At 38.7% G+C, this 19,543-nt stretch overlaps 1 protein-coding gene across 1 annotated transcript in view; it reads left to right on the top strand.

Moving 5' to 3' along the window:
* Window positions 1-18,383, top strand: part of ALOX5 (arachidonate 5-lipoxygenase) — a 60,825-nt gene extending 42,442 nt beyond the window's left edge. The window contains exons 11-14 of the mRNA XM_075216544.1: window positions 7,904-8,025; window positions 9,314-9,414; window positions 11,747-11,917; window positions 15,094-18,383. Coding sequence (XP_075072645.1) covers window positions 7,904-8,025; window positions 9,314-9,414; window positions 11,747-11,917; window positions 15,094-15,273 — 574 coding nt within the window. The 3' untranslated portion in view covers window positions 15,274-18,383. The remainder of the gene's footprint in view (window positions 1-7,903; window positions 8,026-9,313; window positions 9,415-11,746; window positions 11,918-15,093) is intronic.
* Window positions 18,384-19,543: the final 1,160 nt, after the last annotated feature.

Genomic DNA, 19,543 nt, shown 5'->3' on the forward strand with positions numbered 1-19,543 from the left:
GATTTTATGATCACAGAGTGGATATGTGGTGGAGGAAAGATCTCTATGGTTTTGTAGCGTGAAAGGGGCTAGATCCTGGAAAATCTGGAGATCTGAAGCTTCAAAAGTTATTTGAGAGGAATTGTGGACTGCTGAGACAAAAAGTTCCTTGTATTTGTAATAATGGAAATGAACAATAACATTCCTAGGCAGGAGGTTCGAGGAAGGTTTAGGCCTCAAAGCTCTGTGAGCATAGTCCATGTGAACATCTGTCGCACAGGCATCAGTGAAGTAGTAACGGAATATTTCTTAAGTATTTGGGCAACAGCTCTCCATCCACAATTTCAGAAAAGTCCTGCATGCAGATATTATTGTGACGGGCCCTGTTCTCAATATCTTCTAAGTGGGCCTTAAGAGACTCCATTTCTGTGTGAATCTCAGTCATTTCTGATACCACAAATTCTTGGAAGTGGCAGACCTCATGAAGTTTCTGTTCTAGTCCCGAGGTCCTGTTCCCCAGAACAGATCTTGCCGAAAATTCAGTCACCAGATTTTTTATTTACTCTTGGATAACATTCTGAACTTCAGATTGGATAGTGGACTTGATGATGTCTCTCAACTATAACAAAATAGAGGTACGGTCAGAACGGCCAGTAGTGCCATCATAATTAGAGTCAGGTAGATGTGCACGGGATGTGGCAGATGGTAGGTCTGTTTCCCTTGGACTTAATGAAGATAGAAGACAGTTCAGCGACCATACATTTTTTGCATCTTTGAGACATTGTACAGTAGTGATTCAAGGTGGTTGCAGGCTTAGAACAAAAAAAAAGGTGAGGGGAGACACTTACATGTGTATACAGAGCTCAGAGGGTCAGTAAATTCACAAATATAGAACTCCATGCATGGATGGGCACTACCTCAGCCTACAGTGACAAAATGGCAGCTTGTGCACACTGCCAGATGGATATGGGATCACTGTGGTGCGTGGCTTGATGTTGTCCAGGCCCATAACCTATGCAACATACAGATTGTATGGCTGCAGTAATAGAACACAGTTCCCAGTTGTGTGCGTGGATGAGCATGGCACAGAGAGTGCTTGAGAACTCCTCCAAAGGAAGAGATCGAGGGCTTCTTAGCTGACAGCAGTGGTATAGGACAGGCTGTTATGCGGAGGCACCACCTCTATATGCAGACCGACACCGAGTGGTGAGGGCGAGATCTTTGGGACTGCGGGGAAGTGTGTCACCTGAGTCCGGGAAAGTCAAACTGGAAATACGACACAGGAGCAGTCGGAGCATGGTGGGTGGTGGAAGACAGTCAGCCATGGTCCTTGCTGGGAGTTAATAGGATGTCTCAATTCTGGGTATCAGGTGTGGCAGCGGTGATTCCCAGGCCGCATGGGTACAACAGGAATTTAGGGGTAGCATGGAGAAGGCTCCTCTCGGCAGTGTGCTCAAAGCTCCAGCAGGTGGGGCGGGGTGGAGAAAAGGTTTCAGATGGACTGCAGATGGAAGTCCAGAGCAGCAATGGAGGTAGTCTGTAGGTCCGATGCGGGCCACCGACGTGCCGAAGGCTGGGGATGGAGCAGTTCAGATGATCCCAGTGTCGGGAAGACCAGGTGAGCTATAGAAACCTGGTAAAGCTGACGTAGACCCTCCAATTAAAGCAAATTGGGTCTCAGCAAAAGGAGCTCTCCCCATATGCATCTGGGGATCTTGCCTCTGAATGGGGCGTGACCAGCGCCATCGGGGGTGTGGCCATCCACCAGGGAGACATGGACAGATATTGAAGGGGATGTGTTCAGCCCATGGAGGGATGGTTAGTGCCACAGTGTAGTATCTTGTCTTTGTTGATTACCAAGACACCCAAAATACTGCATTATATGAGCTAGACGCATCATACAAACAATAACTTAGATTTTCATTAACCTCTCTACAGTGTCTCACTTACATAACTTTAATTGCATTATTGAATTGCAGGCTCCTTTAGTAATGAAATCACCTGCATCCTGACAGATAGGTTTACCTAGTAGGTAAGAAACATTGCAACAAACATACTGCTCACACTTCATCAAGTTACTATGAGAAGTCTTGAGAAGTCAGGAAGCAAATGAGGCTGGGTTCTGTGTAGTGTTACTAGGTGTGATTAATGTGTGCTTGGGTAGCTGAGGGGCTGGAAATATGTGCACGAATGCTGCAATGTGGCCTATGCAATGTGTTTGGGGGCTGTATAGTGTAGCTTAGGATTCTGCAGTATGTCTAGGGGTTTGTGCTTTCTTGTGCAAATAAAAGAAAAATGTTGTCCGGCGCTCAGAAACAAGCAAAATATAAAAATCACTGTGTCACCATATACATAAAGGTTGTGCTTTCTTGTGCCTGCTAGGACTGCACTGACAACTAATAAACTGTGTAAGCAGTGATTGCTGGAAGAGTGTGAATTGGGCATATATCAGGGTACATTTCCTAATTTTTATAATGTGAGCAATAGATGGCACTTGCACATTGATAGGCCTTATGGATGTTTTGTAGATCTTTACTGGTCATCTTTTCTGTTATATTATAAACGCTTGGCTTGAGTATTTGGAGAATAGAATTGGAATTGAGAGATTAATGTAATAATTTGTAATATTTTTTTCTCTCCAAAACACCCACCCATTTGGTTTTCTCCAAATTGCAATATGTCCTCCCTTCCCCCATGGTTATCTTATGAAAACTTGTTGGAGGCAGACATTGGATAATTAAAACAATAAATAACCAAACTAGAATGTGCTCCTAAAAGAAGAAATGCAGCCACTCAACCTCCGAGCCACACCCACAAAATTCAAATACAAATCAACTAAAGGCAAAAAATGAAGAGAGTGACGGCGCTTAAGTATTTATGGAGAATTGTGAAAAAATATTAAAGGGAAAAAATAAGTCTCAGTTTTTACTTGTTTATTGTTGGATTAATTATCCCCAAATGATGGAGCTACATACAGTTGTTACCTGTTCTTTAACTTGCACTCAATGGCCTGTCTACTTTACTCTCACTGTGCTGCCAAACAGGGATAGTGTTGTTGCTGTAATCAATACTCTGTGTATTCTGAGCCAGGTTTATTGAGTGAGAGGAGAGATAGGTGCTGTCCCAATATTTTCCACCAGTTTTGCTGGTAATAACTTTTTTATTATTTGTACTTGTTTTATATTGTTTTTAAGGAGGGATAGGGTTTAATTTTCAACCATTGTAAATATCTATATAATTATCTATATAATAACATAGCAAAAATGTTAAAACATACACTTATCCATTAAAACATACACTTATCTTCAATCAAATACTTTAACTCAGTTAGTTCAAGCCTTATTTTGGGTAAGCCACACACATAGGACATGTAGTGGTAGAGTAGACACCACAGAAATCCTAGAGTGGTAGGATAAATCCCAAAGTTATAGCATATGTCAAACTGATGCTCAGTATAGATAGATGATAGGGACTGTTTAGTAACATGATACAAATGATATACTGTATTCCATAGCAGCATTGTTAGTCAATAGTCTGACCACTTTTTGGTTCGTCATTGCTACTGGCACTACTCTATGCATTTAAATATGCCCCTATGGATGTAAGTGGATGAAGGACAGTGGGGGAACCACCGCTACTGTGTGTGTGTGGTGGTGCGTTCACTACGGGTGTCTTAAATGTGAAAAAAGGAGGCTGGCAGATGGGATGTGCAGCAGGGGGCGAAACAATGTCTGACCGCTCTCCTAAGGCTCCCATCCTGCTCTTCTATATATAAATCTGAGAATAAACTCTTGGAAAAATAATAAATAATCAAAAAGATCAAATATATTTAGATTGTAAAAAATCGTTTCATATCATTTATTATTTTCTGAAAAATAAAAAGTAATTAAATAAAGGGAGCTTTTGCTAGGTATGACTACAAAAAAAGATGTTTGCAGTACTATTGGTTTGTTATTTCACAGAAGCTTTCAACTCCCACTTTGTGTGGAAAACATTTTAAATACCTTAATAATCTTAGAGGTGTCATGAAGAAATAAGATCAGGGGTTGTAAAATACAGCTCTTGTTCTGTGGGGTGAGGGTACATTTCATTTTCATAGAAACATATTGTAAAGAATAAACAAATGCTGACTTATGCTTATTATGAAAAAAAATGGTCCCTTTAAGAACTGTGGCAGTAACTGGAAATTAACTTCTATTCAACTTCCTCATGTTTAGCAACAATTGCAATTCTTCCTGTTTCTGTTGCATCCTGTCTCCTCCATCCGATATAAGGTTACATGCAATCTCATATGTAAACTATTTATAACAGTTTCAGTTATTTTCTATGTCTTTTATGTTAAGTTTTACTACGCTAGCAAGTTGTCCCTTGCAATGCTTCCTCTAAGTAGTGGGGCCCCTTTAGTCACCTCCGCGGTCACTGCACCAGTCATCCAAACCTATACATGCTAAGGTCAGAAAAATAGAAAGCATGTATTGCAGAGAAATAATCTCCATCGCAAACTACATATTGCAGAGATATTCCCCTCTAGAAATCACATATTGCAGAGAAATACACCTATTGCACTCATAATTCAGATATTTCCCCAAGCACATGTTACATAGAGACAGAGCCCTACCAACAAGCCGCACGATACCCACCCTAGTGTGGCAGCTGGGAGGTGGTATGCTTGCAGTTGGGGATATTTGCTCAGTAGGTGCTGGAAATATGGGAGTGTTTGTTCTCAGGTGTTTGGTAGCCGAGGGGCAATTTATGCTTTATGTGAAAGGTAAATGGGGGTTTCTGGGCAACAGGTGGCTGATCATCGGGTGCGATAAACTTTTCAACTCGTGGCTGTTAGTTGGGTGGGATTATCTATGCATCAGGTGGTTGGTAGATGGGTGGGATTATCTATGCATCAAGTGGCTGATAGTTGGGTGGGATTATCTATGCATCAAGTGGCTAGTAGTTGGGGGAGATAATCTATACATCGGGTGGCTGGTAGTTGGGTAGGCTTATCTATGCATTAGGTGGCTGGTAGTTGGGTGGGATTATCTATGCATCTGGTGGTTGGTAGATGGGTGGGATTATTTTTGCATCACGTGGCTGATAGTTGGGTGGGATAATCTATGCATCAGGTGGCTGGTAGTTGGGTGGGATTATCTATGCATCAGGTGGCTGGTAGTTGGGTGGGATTATCTATGCATCAGGTGGCTGGTAGTTGGGTGGGATTATCTATGCATCAGGTGGCTGGTAGTTGGGTGGGATTATCTATGCATCAGGTGGCTGGTAGTTGGGTGGGATTATCTATGCATCAGGTGGCTGGTAGTTGGGTGGGATTATCTATGCATCAGGTGGCTGGTAGTTGGGTGGGATTATCTATGCATCAGGTGGCTGGTAGTTGGGTGGGATTATCTATGCATCAGGTGGCTGGTAGTTGGGTGGGATTATCTATGCATCAGGTGGCTGGTAGTTGGGTGGGATTATCTATGCATCAGGTGGCTGGTAGTTGGGTGGGATTATCTATGCATCAAGTGGCTGGTAGTTGGGTGGTATTATCTATGCATCAGGTGGCTGGTAGTTGGGTGGTATTATCTATGCATCAGGTGGCTGATAGTTGGGTGGGATTATCTATGCATCAGGTGGCTGGTAGTTGGGTGGGATTATCTATGCATCAAGTGGCTGATAGTTGGGTGGTATTATCTATGCATCAGGTGGCTGGTAGTTGGGTGGGATTATCTATGCATCAGGTGGCTGGTAGTTGGGTGGGATTATCTATGCATCAAGTGGCTGATAGTTGGGTGGGATTATCTATGAATCAGGTGGCTGATAGTTGGGTGGGATTATCTATGAATCAGGTGGCTGGTAGTTGGGTGGGATTATCTGTGCATCGAGTGGCTGGTAGTTGGGTGGGATTATTTATGCATCAAGTGGCTGATAGTTGGGTGGGATTATCTATGAAACAGGTGGCTGGTAGTTGGGTGGGATTATCTATGCATCAGGTGGCTGGTAGTTGGGTGGGATTATCTATGCATCAGGTGGCTGGTAGGGGAAGGTATCTCTCTGCTATATGTTTGCAATGGGTTTATTTCTCTGCTGTATGTGGCTTGAAATGTAGGGTATTTCTTAGCAATATGGGGGTCTGCAATTGGGGTATTTCATTGCAATATGTGGCTTGCAAGGGGTATTTTTCTGCAAGATGAGTTGAGCAATAGGTGTATTTCTATAATATATGCAATGGTATCTGGAAAATATAAGTCTGGTAATGATGGCCTATGTTCTGGAGAAGAGAATGTCAGTCCTTAGCTAGGAGAATGCCAGTCATTTGCCGTGTAGAAAACTGCAGTTATTGTTCGGTATGATGTGCTATATTATAGTATCCTATATTTGAGAAAAAACAGGCATATCCCAAATAAAGCCACATCTTTTATTTTACATTACCATACCCAATTCCAAATTAGACATGCTCTCTGGTTTCCCTAACCACGTCCCACTCACAAATTTTGGCCTGTAACCAATCAAAATTTTTCGTCAATGCAACAAAAAGTCAAACATTTCAAAAATTGGTCTGAAATATTTTGAATTCCTTCTTATTATTATGTACAAATATTTATTTCTTAATCTAAAATATATAGCTCAAATGATCAGTGGTAAATGTGTGATTAGAACCAAATAAGCTAATAGTTTTCCACATTTCTCACCCTCATCAGATGTCTTCTGGAAGAAATAAAACAATAAAAATAACATTCTTCTTTCATTATGATAACATACCTATTCGCCTTCTTCAAATATGAGTTTTCCTCAATATCTGTCACTTTCTTTTTTGTCGAAACATCTTGTCAATTATATGTATAATGTTTGGTATGTATTTCAGTCTATCCTTCAGGACACAATGTGACATATATAATATTTAAAATGATTATTTCACATGAAAACAAAATTGTCAAAGTACTCATTTATTTATTATTACTTCTTTTACCATTATAACTTGTCACTTAGTAGGAAATTTGGCAATAGCTATAAACAATGAATTGGTTTCCTGCTTTCTTAGTTATGACCAATCCAATCTCAACTAAAGCTGGCCACACACATCTATTTATTACATATAACACAGTGCTTTGCAGAGAATATTTAAAAATTCACATGTTTTTGAGTGAGGGAGGAAACCAGAGTACCAGGAGGAAACCCACACAAACACAAGGAGGAAATACAAACTTGACACAGACAGTGCCTGGGTCAAACTCGACAGCAGCATTGTTAACCACTCTGCCACATTACAAACCTTTTGCCTTACAGGAACATTTTATAGGCTGTTCAGCGGCCGATCACTTCTGCACAAACATTCCAAAGGCCAACCGAGGACATCTTCCGACCTCATTTACAAACATGCCCAGTAATCATCCTATTGCCATACTATTAACACACATAGTATAAATGAGAATAAGGGGCCTGATTCATTAAGGATCTTAATTTGAGAAACTTCTTATTTCAGTCTACTGGACAAAACCATGTTACAATGCAAGGGGTGCAAAATAGTATTCTGTTTTGCACATAAGTTAAATACTGCCTGTTTTTTCATGAAGCACACAAATACTTGATAGCTTATTTGTACACTGAAATTTTAAGTTCATATTTGTGTGCTACATGAAAAAACAGGCAGTATTTAACTTATGTGCAAAACAGAATACTAATTTGCACCCCTTGCATTGTAACATGGTTTTGTCCAGGAGACTGAAATGAGAAGTTTCTCAAGTTAAGATCCTTAATGAATCAGGCCCAAGATGTTTAATTGTAATAATGAAACTGTTTTTGGAAACTGTGGCATATAGGAGCAATATATTATATCTAGATAGTGTGTGTGTGTGTGTGTGTGTGTGTGTGTGTGTGTGTGTGTGTGTCTGTGTATAATCTATACAATACACAATTTTTTACTGTTTTTATGCAGCTTTGTGGAAGATGTGGTAGACATTTACTATGACAGCGACAAGACTGTGTGTGAAGACAGTGAACTTCAAGCCTTTGTAAAAGACGTTTTTGTTTATGGCCTTCGGGACAATGAAGCCTCTGGTAATATAAGCTACCTTATGAAAATATTATGCAAACATTTGGAAAACTGAACACACGGCTTTTTAACACTGTGTGTATGAAATCATAACAGTTCAATGTGGGATTTTAAAGAACAATCAAAATGAATTAGACTTTTTTTCAATGTATTTGTGTGGACAAAATTGTGCATCACAGTCTCAACAGAAGTTGTTATCCTTGTAGCTACTAACCCTCAATACTAACAGTTTGTAAAGCAGGGCACCCATATTAATATCCAGATGTTAAGTGATCAAGTCTAATAGCCAAACCCCTACATGGCTACTAACCCCAATATCAACAATTTGTAAGGCTGGACATCCATACTAAGATCCAGATATTTAATGATCAGTCCAAATAATCAAACTTCTATCAGCATGGTCAGACAACGACTGCACACTCATAAATATAGTGGTCACTGGCTGACATTATTTTTAGCAGTACAGATTTCAATCATTCTCAGTAATCTTTAGTTGTCAGGTGGAGCCCCACCATCATGTCTAAATGGTGTTGCAAAGTAATTATAGATACATTATTATCACTAATTAACTTTTAGTGGTATTTGGATTCCAGCCAGCCTGAACCCGTCCATAATTTGTCAGAGCAAGAGATGTCACATGACTACAATGCAAGACGTTTACTCACAGCAATTACAAACCGATAAAAATAATTTCCTGAAAGGTTTCCCTAAACATCTTTTTTTTTACAATTTGTAGGGTATCATGATTATAACCCTGTATTCCAGCTGTCACACATTAGGCTGTATCATCTTTTTTGCTGAGAGACTAAAAGGGTCGTACTCATTATGCAAAGAAAAATTACTATTATTCTTACGTATTATTATCACATTGATCTAAGGTTTACTCTGCAACATTTCATATTAATTTTTACATCAGTGTCTAATTGGCTGGTCATTTGATAACTTTCTTCCTTTTGTTACGTAACTCATGTAAGCAAAGTAAAAAAGTCAGAAACATGGACATTTTGTTTGACTATACCATCCGGCAGCCCATAGGTGTTACCGTTGCTATAATTGACTGTATAGAGAACATTCCGTTAGGACCACAGACACTGACAGATAGACAAAGCATAATAAAATAAACATCATAGCAACCTTTTAAAACATATTCAAAATGATTATATTTATTCTAATAAAAAAGCAATGTTCAATTATATCGAATTTTACACAACACAGAAGAAAAATAAATATTGAAAATACAACTCCTTTAAGAAGATAACTTGTTAAACTCACACATGCTCTTCATGTTTGTAGGATTTCCTAAAACTATCAAGACCAAAGACAAGTTAGTGGAGTATCTCACCCTTGTCATGTTCACTGCATCCGGGCAGCATGCTGCTGTCAATTTTGGTCAGGTACGTTCATGATTAATGCAATGTAATGTCAAGAAACCACTTAAAGAACAACCAAAACCCAACATTTTTTGCTCGTAGCTAATGGTGTTTTTTACAGTAAAACAAAAAATAAAACAGATGGCAGATAAGTGATTTTCTGCAATGATGTCATCCTATCTAAAGGGTATTCCAGTAATGTGATTCAGGCTTTTTCAGTGACTTCGTTTTTATCATTTAAAATAATCAAATGGGAAGTCACAAAAAAAAATGTTCACAGCACAGAAAACTACTACAAAACACAGTTTCCTATACACCGTTTTCTGCACACAATACTACAGTATAAGTTACATAACAGAAGAAATTTTAAATTCTAGAGCCATGCAGACACTTCGCATAGCCAGTGAAGGTGTTTGTCCACATAACTGTATATATCAGACACAAAAGAGGGATTATTTTGAATGGGGAAGACAGAAAAGATGCTGTGAGATTTTGATCCAAAAGTTGGCCTTATCCAACACAAGTACATGTATGGTCTAAATGGTTTTTCAAAGTATTCCTAGATATAAATCACTAATTACATACTTTAATAGCATTATTTGGATCCCAGATAGCCTGACCCAGTCTATAATTGAACATAGCAAGAGATATCCCATCTTGCTGCCAGGAAAAACATTTTGTTTGACAGGTCATCAGAGTGAAAACCCAGCCTGTTCATATCTCTGGCATCAGATCCAGTGTGACTAGACATGAGAAGACAGACAAGTAACTTCTTGGAAAACAAAATAGCGAAGTACTATAGGGGCAAATAAAGTACCACTTGTACAGGGTCAAATCATTCTATTTGTTTTCGTTCATTACACCCTTACAGACATTTTAAGTGAGCTGGAAACTATTTTAGGGCAACATAAACATAGAGGGCCTGAATCATTAAGGAACGTAAATGCCGATATGTGCCATATCTCTCTGTGTATACCCAGAACTAAACCATATGTCAGTGAACGCTGCAACATACAATTCAACTTCGAGCACAAAGGACTCTTCAGCCTATGATTTCATGGGCGGAATGGGCATATGCATGTAGTTAATGTATAGTCAGGACGTATCAAGCTCGAGCGCACTCAGCAACATGCAAATCAATCTTTGGGCATCTCAAAGGTACTTGTTTTTCTGTCGTATCACTTGCACCAGCTACAGGTCGGGTGTAGGTACCGATTACTAGTGATCAGTCGCGTATGCATGTTAGAACATGTGTTTGAAATCAGGAACAACTGTAAAAAATGCATTTTATGTACAGTAGACATTAATAACATTCTCATAAATGTATTCTGTGACTTGATATTCCACATATGCATTGGACGTACCCTGCAGTGTATTGTGTATGTCAGAGCAGAGCAGACCTTAGACCTGTATTCATCAACAGACATATCTTTACATATGCTCATTGATGAATACGGATGTGCATATGCCTGATTTATGTGTGTGGGTTTTTTTAAAAAAAAAAACAACACAATGGGGGGGGGATTCAATTCCACCCACAGTATCGCTGCGCTAAACCGTTATTATGGTAAATTTAACCTGGCCGGTGTTGAAACTACCACAATAATGGTAATAGTGCGCGGGCCGCGTTACTTATTACAGTAACGCGCCTAATTGAATTCCCCTCAATATGTTTATTTTGTGTGCTTTAATGAATCAGGCCCAGACTGTAAATTATAATTTTCATCTGAGACATTTGTTGGTAGAATTCCTTCCATGGACATTTAATAATAATATTACAACTAGAGTATATAACATTATACCTTTTGGCTGACATTACTTCTATCAAACAAAAATCCCCATCTCGGTCTTAAGTGAAAAAACTTTTTCAATTGTTTTGCTTAACTTTCCTTAATGAATCAGGACCATAGTCATAAATGCATTTTTACAGTTGATCCTGATTGTAGCCACATGTTCTAGCATACATACACATCCATGATCACTATCACATGGCACTTACACCTGCCCTGTAGTTTAGAGATGCCCAGAGCTTGAATCAGACACTACTGCATGTGCTCCAGCATGACACGCCCTTACTGTTACTGTGCATTGACTACATGCATACACCTATTCCCCTCCCCATTCCGTAGGCTATCATAAAATCATAAATGTCCTCTGCGCTCAATAATTAGTTGGAAGCACTTCCATTCTCTGACGTATAGGTAATTTCTGGACATGCATAGTGCGTACGTTATGGCATTTACGTTCCTTAATGAACCGGGCCCCTAATGTTAATGTGTTCAAACTATAAAATAGGATAATAGGATAATAATTTCATATATCTAATATCTAATATATTGAAATTTATACCCCACAGTATGATTGGTGCTCATGGATTCCCAATTCTCCTCCCACCATGCGCTGTCCCCCACCCACTGAAAAGGGGGTAGTTACAATACAGTATATAATTGAAAGCTTGCCAGACAGAGGTCGATCATGTTGGCATCTTGGAGCTGTATGGGCATTGAGTCAGTTCCAAGATAATGAAGTAAGTAAATACATTTACAATTTGTGCATATAACCATGTTTTAAGGGAAGTAGGTACAAAATCAAGAGAGGTTTGTCTGCTTTCACCAGACAGGAAGATTCCAAGCCAACTAAACTGACCTGTTAATATTGGCAGCCAAGTTTTTCTCTAACAATGAACCATTTTCTTCCCTAAAATTTCTGACATTAAATTTTTTTTGGGGTATACACATATGTATATCTTTGAAGTAAAACACAAAAAGCAGAAACATTTACTATGTCATAGTTTATTCTACAAAGAAATCCTAAAATGAGCCAGAAAAACCTATTGTCTCTTTCAAGCAAGTGATTCTCTTTTACTTTGGAACTGAGCCCATTAAATGAGATTGAATAGAGAAAAGGGCTCATTGTCCTGTTTTGTGTCACTGTGTGTACAGCAATAAGCATTGAGAAGAGCCAGAGGATTGTCTGAAGAGGTCAGACAGCAGATTATCTCAAGGTTACAAATCAATTATCAGAGATCTTGCTGTTTCTGCTTCCACCGAACATAATGCAATGAGAAAGTCTAAGGCCCATGGCACTGTAGCCAACTTCCCTTGACATGGCCCATGGCACTGTAGCCAACTTCCCTTGACATGGCCGCAAGAGAAAACTTAATCAAAGATTGCGGCACAGGATTGTTCAAATGGTGGAGAAAGCAAATTGATCTTCTACCAAACAGATTCAAACTGATCTTCGAACACAAGGTGCGACTGTTTCAACTCACACCATCTGTCGCCAGCTCAGTGAAATGGGGCTATATGGTCGGAGGCCCAGGAGGGACCCAACTGATGAGAGAGACATAAGAAAGCCCAAATGAAGTTTGCCAAAAACACACCTAAACATGCCAAATTCCTTCTAGGAGAGAGTAATATGAACAGATGAGACCAAATTAGAGCTTTTTGGTAAAGCTTATCATCCCTATATGTACACAAATCATAATAAAGCTTCAAAGGAAATTACACCTGCCCTACAGTAAAACATGAAGGAGGTTCAGTAATGTTTTGGGTGGCTGTATGGCATCTGGCACTGGATGCTTTGAACATGTGAACGGCAACATGAATCTGGAAATTACTTGGCCATATTGGAGTGCTATGTTGAACCCAGTGTCAAAAGCTGGGACTCTGTCTGAGGTCATGAGTCTCTTCCAGTAGGACAATGACCGCAAACACTTTAAATATAACCCAGCAATGGATCAAGACAAGACAGCGGACTGTTCTCAAGTGGTCAAAAATGAGATCAGATCAAAGCATCATAGAACACCTGTGGAGAGATCTGAAACAGTAGTTAGGAGACACCCTTCAATTCTAGGAAAACTTGAACAATTTGCACAAGAACAGTGGACCCAACAGAATGGCTATTGAAATCGGTTGATTGCAGATATTTTGATCAAAACCTGTGCTGCCAACGGTGGTAGTCGTTTTTACAATTACCATTATTCCGACATGGAGAAGGCCTCCAAATAAATGCAGTGCAGGCTGACTTCATCGCAACGTCTGACAATAGAAATTTAAAGCAGCAATATGGGGACCCCTAAGGTTAAGTGTTTAAACACTTAACCCGACATTGCCGCTTTAAATTCCTATTGACAGACATCGCGATGACGTCAGCCTGCAGTGCCGAACACTTCTTCAATCAAAATCACTTGCTGTCAGCATGGTGCTTTCATCGGAGATGTCCAGCATCGGGTTGAAGGTAAGTCTGTTTATTTTCAAATTGGTTTTTCATCATTTCGGATTTTATTTGGAGGCCTTCTCCATGTCGGAATACTTGTAATAGGTCAAGCGTACCCAACCCAATCCCAAGTTTTGAGCCTAGGGTATCAATAATTTTGTCAGTGCCATTTATTATAATTTTCTCATTTCTCCGTCAACGGTGACAGAGAAACATTGTGGAGACCAAATAATGTTGTTATTTTTACCTTATGTTTAGATGAAATAGTGAGTTATTAGAAAAAAGTGAAAGGATGCCAATATTTTTGGCTATGACTGTACCAACAAATATTTGTATCCCACAGGGACAAAATTTGGTTGAAATTTAAATACTAAGTTAGCCAATGCCAAAAACAATGCTTTCTGATTAAAGCTAAACAAAGGTTATTTGTTCATTTACTGCAATCCTTTGACATGATATAGTATGTGCAGAGAGCCTAGAAAAGGAGGTCACTGACATTTGAATCTAAAATGCAGCGCCTCTGCTGTACTTATAAATAACTTCTACTAAGCTCTGTTTTGGAACTTTATGAAAATCTATGATTTATTAATTGGAAATGTCAAAATATGTACAGGCTGGTTATATATAAATATTTATGGTACTCTATATAATGAATGAAAAACATCCTTTGCTGATAGTCTATGCATGTATACTGTATGTAATATTTTGTAAGCTCAGACATTGTATGGGAACTTTTACATATATATTTGCAAGTGTCCCAAGACACCTATACATTTTGGATTAACTTGTGCTTTCGAGTTTGTTCCTTGAAGTACACAATACAGTAGATCTGTATTTCACAGGATAGTGGGCATGATGAAGACAGTGGTGGGGGCTGTGTGGAAAGTGTACCCACTAGTTTGAGGCAGCCAGTGCTTGAAGTTCAAGAGCTATATATTCAGTGCACAGAGCTGTTGGCCAGCATGATCACAAACAGCTCGACACCATGCCCCAATAAATACCTCAATTACAAAATGACTGGATCTGTACAAAATACATTCTAAGGCCCAATTTCACAGATCCAGTCATTCAGGGGATTAAACAGTAAATCACATGAGTTTCAATACAGTATGGCTGGCAGATGACCATAGTAGACATCTGACAATGCAGTTGTCGGCAGACCAGATTTTCTTCCCTTCAAGATCAAATCCAATAATGATTTCATCAGACATATTTTATCATTGTTAGTCTTTATAGGCATCATTTTTTTTGTAGGAAAATGGTCTACAAGAAACAAATTACCTAATAAAGTCACCACATGATAGGTCTAAATAAACATGTTGCACTGGTGGGAATAGTCTTTTGAAAGGGAAGAATGATCTCTCCAAACACCATTGATAACCCCTGTATAGTATGTGTGACCCCAATATAGTGCGTTCTACTGACGATATGATGCAGATAATGGTTCAGAACCTGCTTTGTTCTCATAGCATGTTCTATCTCTAGTTATTTCTAGGGCTGTACCCCGATGAGCATTTTGTTGAAAAATCAGTAAAAGAAGCAATGGCAAAATTCAGGAAGAAACTTGAAGACATCAGTAGTTTAATTCAAGACCGAAACAAGAACAAGAAGTTGCCGTATTACTATCTGTCTCCAGACAGGATCCCAAACAGCGTCGCTGTTTAAAGTCAATTATATTTGTCTTACTTACAGATCTAAAAATGGATTCATGATTGTCTCGGACACATTTACTTAAAGCCTGTAAAGAGATCTTAATCACTGCAGAGAAATTTTAGTTTTGTTTGCATTAGCTATATTTTACCTGCTTTATAGTTGAACAAAATGTAAGTAATGTCAGTTTTATACAGCACATTTGGAAAAACAGAACATGTGTCAAGTGCCGGTAAAGTCAAACAAAATCCAAAATATATCTATAATATAAAATACACAGGACTAGATTAAAAACACACTGCAAAGTGGGAATAAGATTTGTGGGGACCCCTGCCATTAGTACTTAATTGTCAAAATGTCTGGCAAACACTGCACTGACTTCAAAATTCAGATATTTTTGTTTTTGTAAGAAATTCATTCTCCCACCAACTTGTAGAACCACCAATGTTTCAAGCGGTCTTATGATGTGCCAGGACTCACAGTAAAGTGTAGAATGCTGCAGACATGACTTGCCCCATCAACCTCTAACCATAGCAGCAGGCTGTGAGACTACGGGGGAAACTCTATCCCAAACCATAGGTGTCACAGGCATAGGATCCCTGTAGTACTGCTAGCAGTGGGGAGTGAGGACCACTACAAAACTCAATTGTTTTTTATGAAATCGTCTTTAATATTATGCCATGTAGCTTGATAGCACTTTTTTTCATTTTTACTCTTACAAAAGTAACTATTACATTTTCTATACTCAGGACCAGTGGTGGGCAACAGATGGCACTAGGGCCGCATGTGGCCCCCAGGTCTTTATTGCTTTTTTTGTCAGATTTGTTTGCTATAGCTTGCAGCACCTGCTAATATGTAATTACAGATAGATGTCTCTTTCTTTACTTAAACAGATTATTTTAACTGATTAAGAATAAGGGTAATGTGCAGGCCTTTTGAAGATTAGGGGGCCACACCCTCCCGCCCCCAAAGTGTATCAGATTGCCCATCACTGCTCAGGGAGGACTTTGATGTGACGTTCGCATAGTGTGCTCAATGAGATTTTTCCGAGTTTCTATAAACCAAATCCTAAACCTATTTTGGAATGCACCTCGAAGTGAACAGGACGTACCGCCTAAATGAATTTGTGCAAAACAAAGACATTTTGAGGTGCGTCTCCAGTGCACTTCAATAATACGGTCTTCTTTGTAGCACAAAATATAGTTACCCTGTTGCTTATTTTAATTGGATATTACTTGCAACAGTTGCAATGTGGTATTTTATGACAATAAGGTTCATTTACAAATTACAAAAGTACAAACAGCTGCTCAAAAGTGCTTCCTTGACTTCACGCTTCTGCTTTGTGAAATGACATCCAATTTTACAGGGAAACACATGGATATGTGGATGATGGTGTCTGTGGGGGGAATAGAGGTTTTTCCAGTCAATGGGAGGAGTTGTATAAATTGAGGGAATTCTTATGGAATGAGGATTAGGTACATGTTTGTGTCAAGTTTTGCATTGCAGTGTAGAACGAGATCTAATTTTGCGGTATGGGAATATTTAAATTAGCTACAAGGGAGGAGAGGGTGCATTTAGAGGGCATTCTCTGTCAGCGGAGGGCAAACAGCCTTTTTCTCCCCTAAAAAGGACTTGAAGTCTCTGCTACCTCTGAGTTTTGTTCCAATACTTACTTAGGATGCACATCGCACTTTCCAGTTGCTCTTCTGCAGTAAAATACATACAGTATGTAAGTCGACTTTTATCAACAGGGGGGGAGAAAGCTTCAAACATACAAAATTAACACATGAAACATGGAAAAAAGACAGTCTCAATATCAGCCTAATCATGATTAATAAAGGCATGAAAGACATGAAATAAAAGCAGTAAAAAGCCTAAATGAATAAATAGGGTGGCCTATAGTGGTAGTCAGTTGGACGTGTGATTTATTTTACTACTTCCCCATGTGCATTTTTCAGATCATCCACTAATCAGAAAAACTAGTCACAGTATTGATTTACAGAGGGGTTTCCAGAGTCGGGGAACTGGGATAAAATGCATTTGGTGGACAGGCAGGCTCTCTTGCAGACATAAACCAGCATGCCAAGGGCACCAAATTTGTGTTTCATAAATGAGCCTTAATGTGTGACAGTTTCCTAAGTGTTAACTAATTTTATTGATAATTACCTGAATCAAAATTGTATTATTACCAATTAAAGTGTTTTAGTCATTATTACTATCCCCATTGCACACACATGTTCCTACAAAAAAAACTGGTTGTGTATACAGCCTGAGGACTCGGGTAGCGCTGAAACTATATGGAGAAAAAATGTAATTTGCGGTACATTCTATTTGTGCACCGGATTGACCACCTTGAGCATAGAAAAGATCTTACCCACATTCCAGATTTCTAAACTGTTATGTGCCTATGTGTGACACGTTGAAGAATAGCAGAAATGCACATGTAAAACTGTCACTGCCTACTAACACTTTAAGGTCACCCCATTCTTTAATAAAAATAGCTGTGATTTTCTTTGAAAATACTGCCCAGTTAAGCCTAATTTTTTTCTTAAATTGCTCATAGGATTAAGAGGACATTGGGGCTGTCTTTAATATATACGTCACTATTATACATTTTAATTGCATTGAGAGGAATGTGTCATATAATGCACTTGTCTTTATAACTGAACGTGTAGACCAGCTAGGAAGACGTGTGAAAAACAAGTTCTTTTACCTGGGTGGGGTGATTTGCTCTACATTTGTCATAGTTCTTTACAAAATTGTTAAGCAGTAGAGTAGCAAACAATGAAACTGAATACACATCTTCCCCTAAATTTGTTTATAATGATAGATATGCTTCTGTACCACATTACACGGCACATTTCTGTATTATTGCAACCCAATTGCTGTCACTGTTACACCTATCCTATTACATCTCCAGACAGCCTATTATTCAGCATAAGCACAACAGCCATTTTGCAGGTATAACTGACTCACTTACTGAAATGCTTCCTGTGTGCTATTTTTACAATGGTTTCTAAATGTGCAATTTTTCTGTGACCCATTTTCTTAAAGCAATAAACATTTTATCTACTTTTTATTGTTTGGATATGTAATGTGAAATAAATTTCACTTGAATTAAAAAATATGTATTTGATTGTACTAGAAGCATATATGTGTCTCGTGAAAAGAAGGGTTGTGACCATGTGTTTGTGGGAATTTGTGGATGACAATGATGGTGAGTGGATGTCTGACACGTTCACTCTTACCATATACTTTCCTCAGAGTTATCATAAACTAACATGATCTCTCCCGTTTCAACTATGTAGTGTTTTTAAAACCAAGCTGACTGACACGTGAATTTTTTGCCTTGGAAAAAGCAGACCTTAGCGAAACGCGCGTCGGCGTCCTCGCTGTCTGTCTACTTGATATCTCTCATTCTGGCAGCTGCTATAATACCCCGATATACCCAGAGTCAGTTCCGTGGTATTCTTTAGGTAGTTAGCAATTCACTCCCCGTATTACCTAGTAATTCATTACTTTAAAGGCTAATAGATCATACCTATTAATCACAAATTTCGGTATTGATTGGCAACACTACAGCCTAATTTAATACTAGGGGATATGTTAGTTAGATGTGGTTACGAGCAATAGGTATATCTGTTAAAACAATTACCACAGCGCTACTATAATTCCTACCAGCATAAGTCCTAATATTAAAAGAGATTATATATACAGATAGCGAGCATTTTTATTCATTTTAACCTATATTTCGCTTAATTTTAACCAATACTTAATAAAAGTTATATCTTACATTTATAATCATATACGATCATCAGTAAGTGTCAGTACACCTACAATATAACTTTCTTTCTTTCTTCTTCTAAAATATTGACACGTGAATTTGTAAGAACACAGGCACCTGACATTATTAAGTGTAATTTAATATGTAAAATAAATCCACAATGTTTAAGATAAAAACAATTAACAAATGCTGGGAGAAGTAAAATAAAGCGCACAGTCATCAATATGAAAACTGACTTCCAGAAGTGTACAAGTGAATTTGGTTATAGATACAGCACATTTTAACCCTGATGCAAGTAGCCCACAGCCCCCTTTCCTGTGATGTCAGAACTAGACAGTCTGTGTAAATGCAAATTAGGTATTTATGACTCCAATTCAAAACCCCTTTCAAGTCAGGTTTTCTTTACACGGGCCTAGCTTTGCACCAGGAGGTCCCACAAATATAATTTTACCTCCACACAACAGGTCATAAGTTTCCCTTCATCTGCATACTACACATGGC

Source organism: Mixophyes fleayi, chromosome 6 (genome assembly GCF_038048845.1).
Source record: "Mixophyes fleayi isolate aMixFle1 chromosome 6, aMixFle1.hap1, whole genome shotgun sequence".
Classification (NCBI taxonomy): Eukaryota; Metazoa; Chordata; class Amphibia; order Anura; family Limnodynastidae; genus Mixophyes; species Mixophyes fleayi.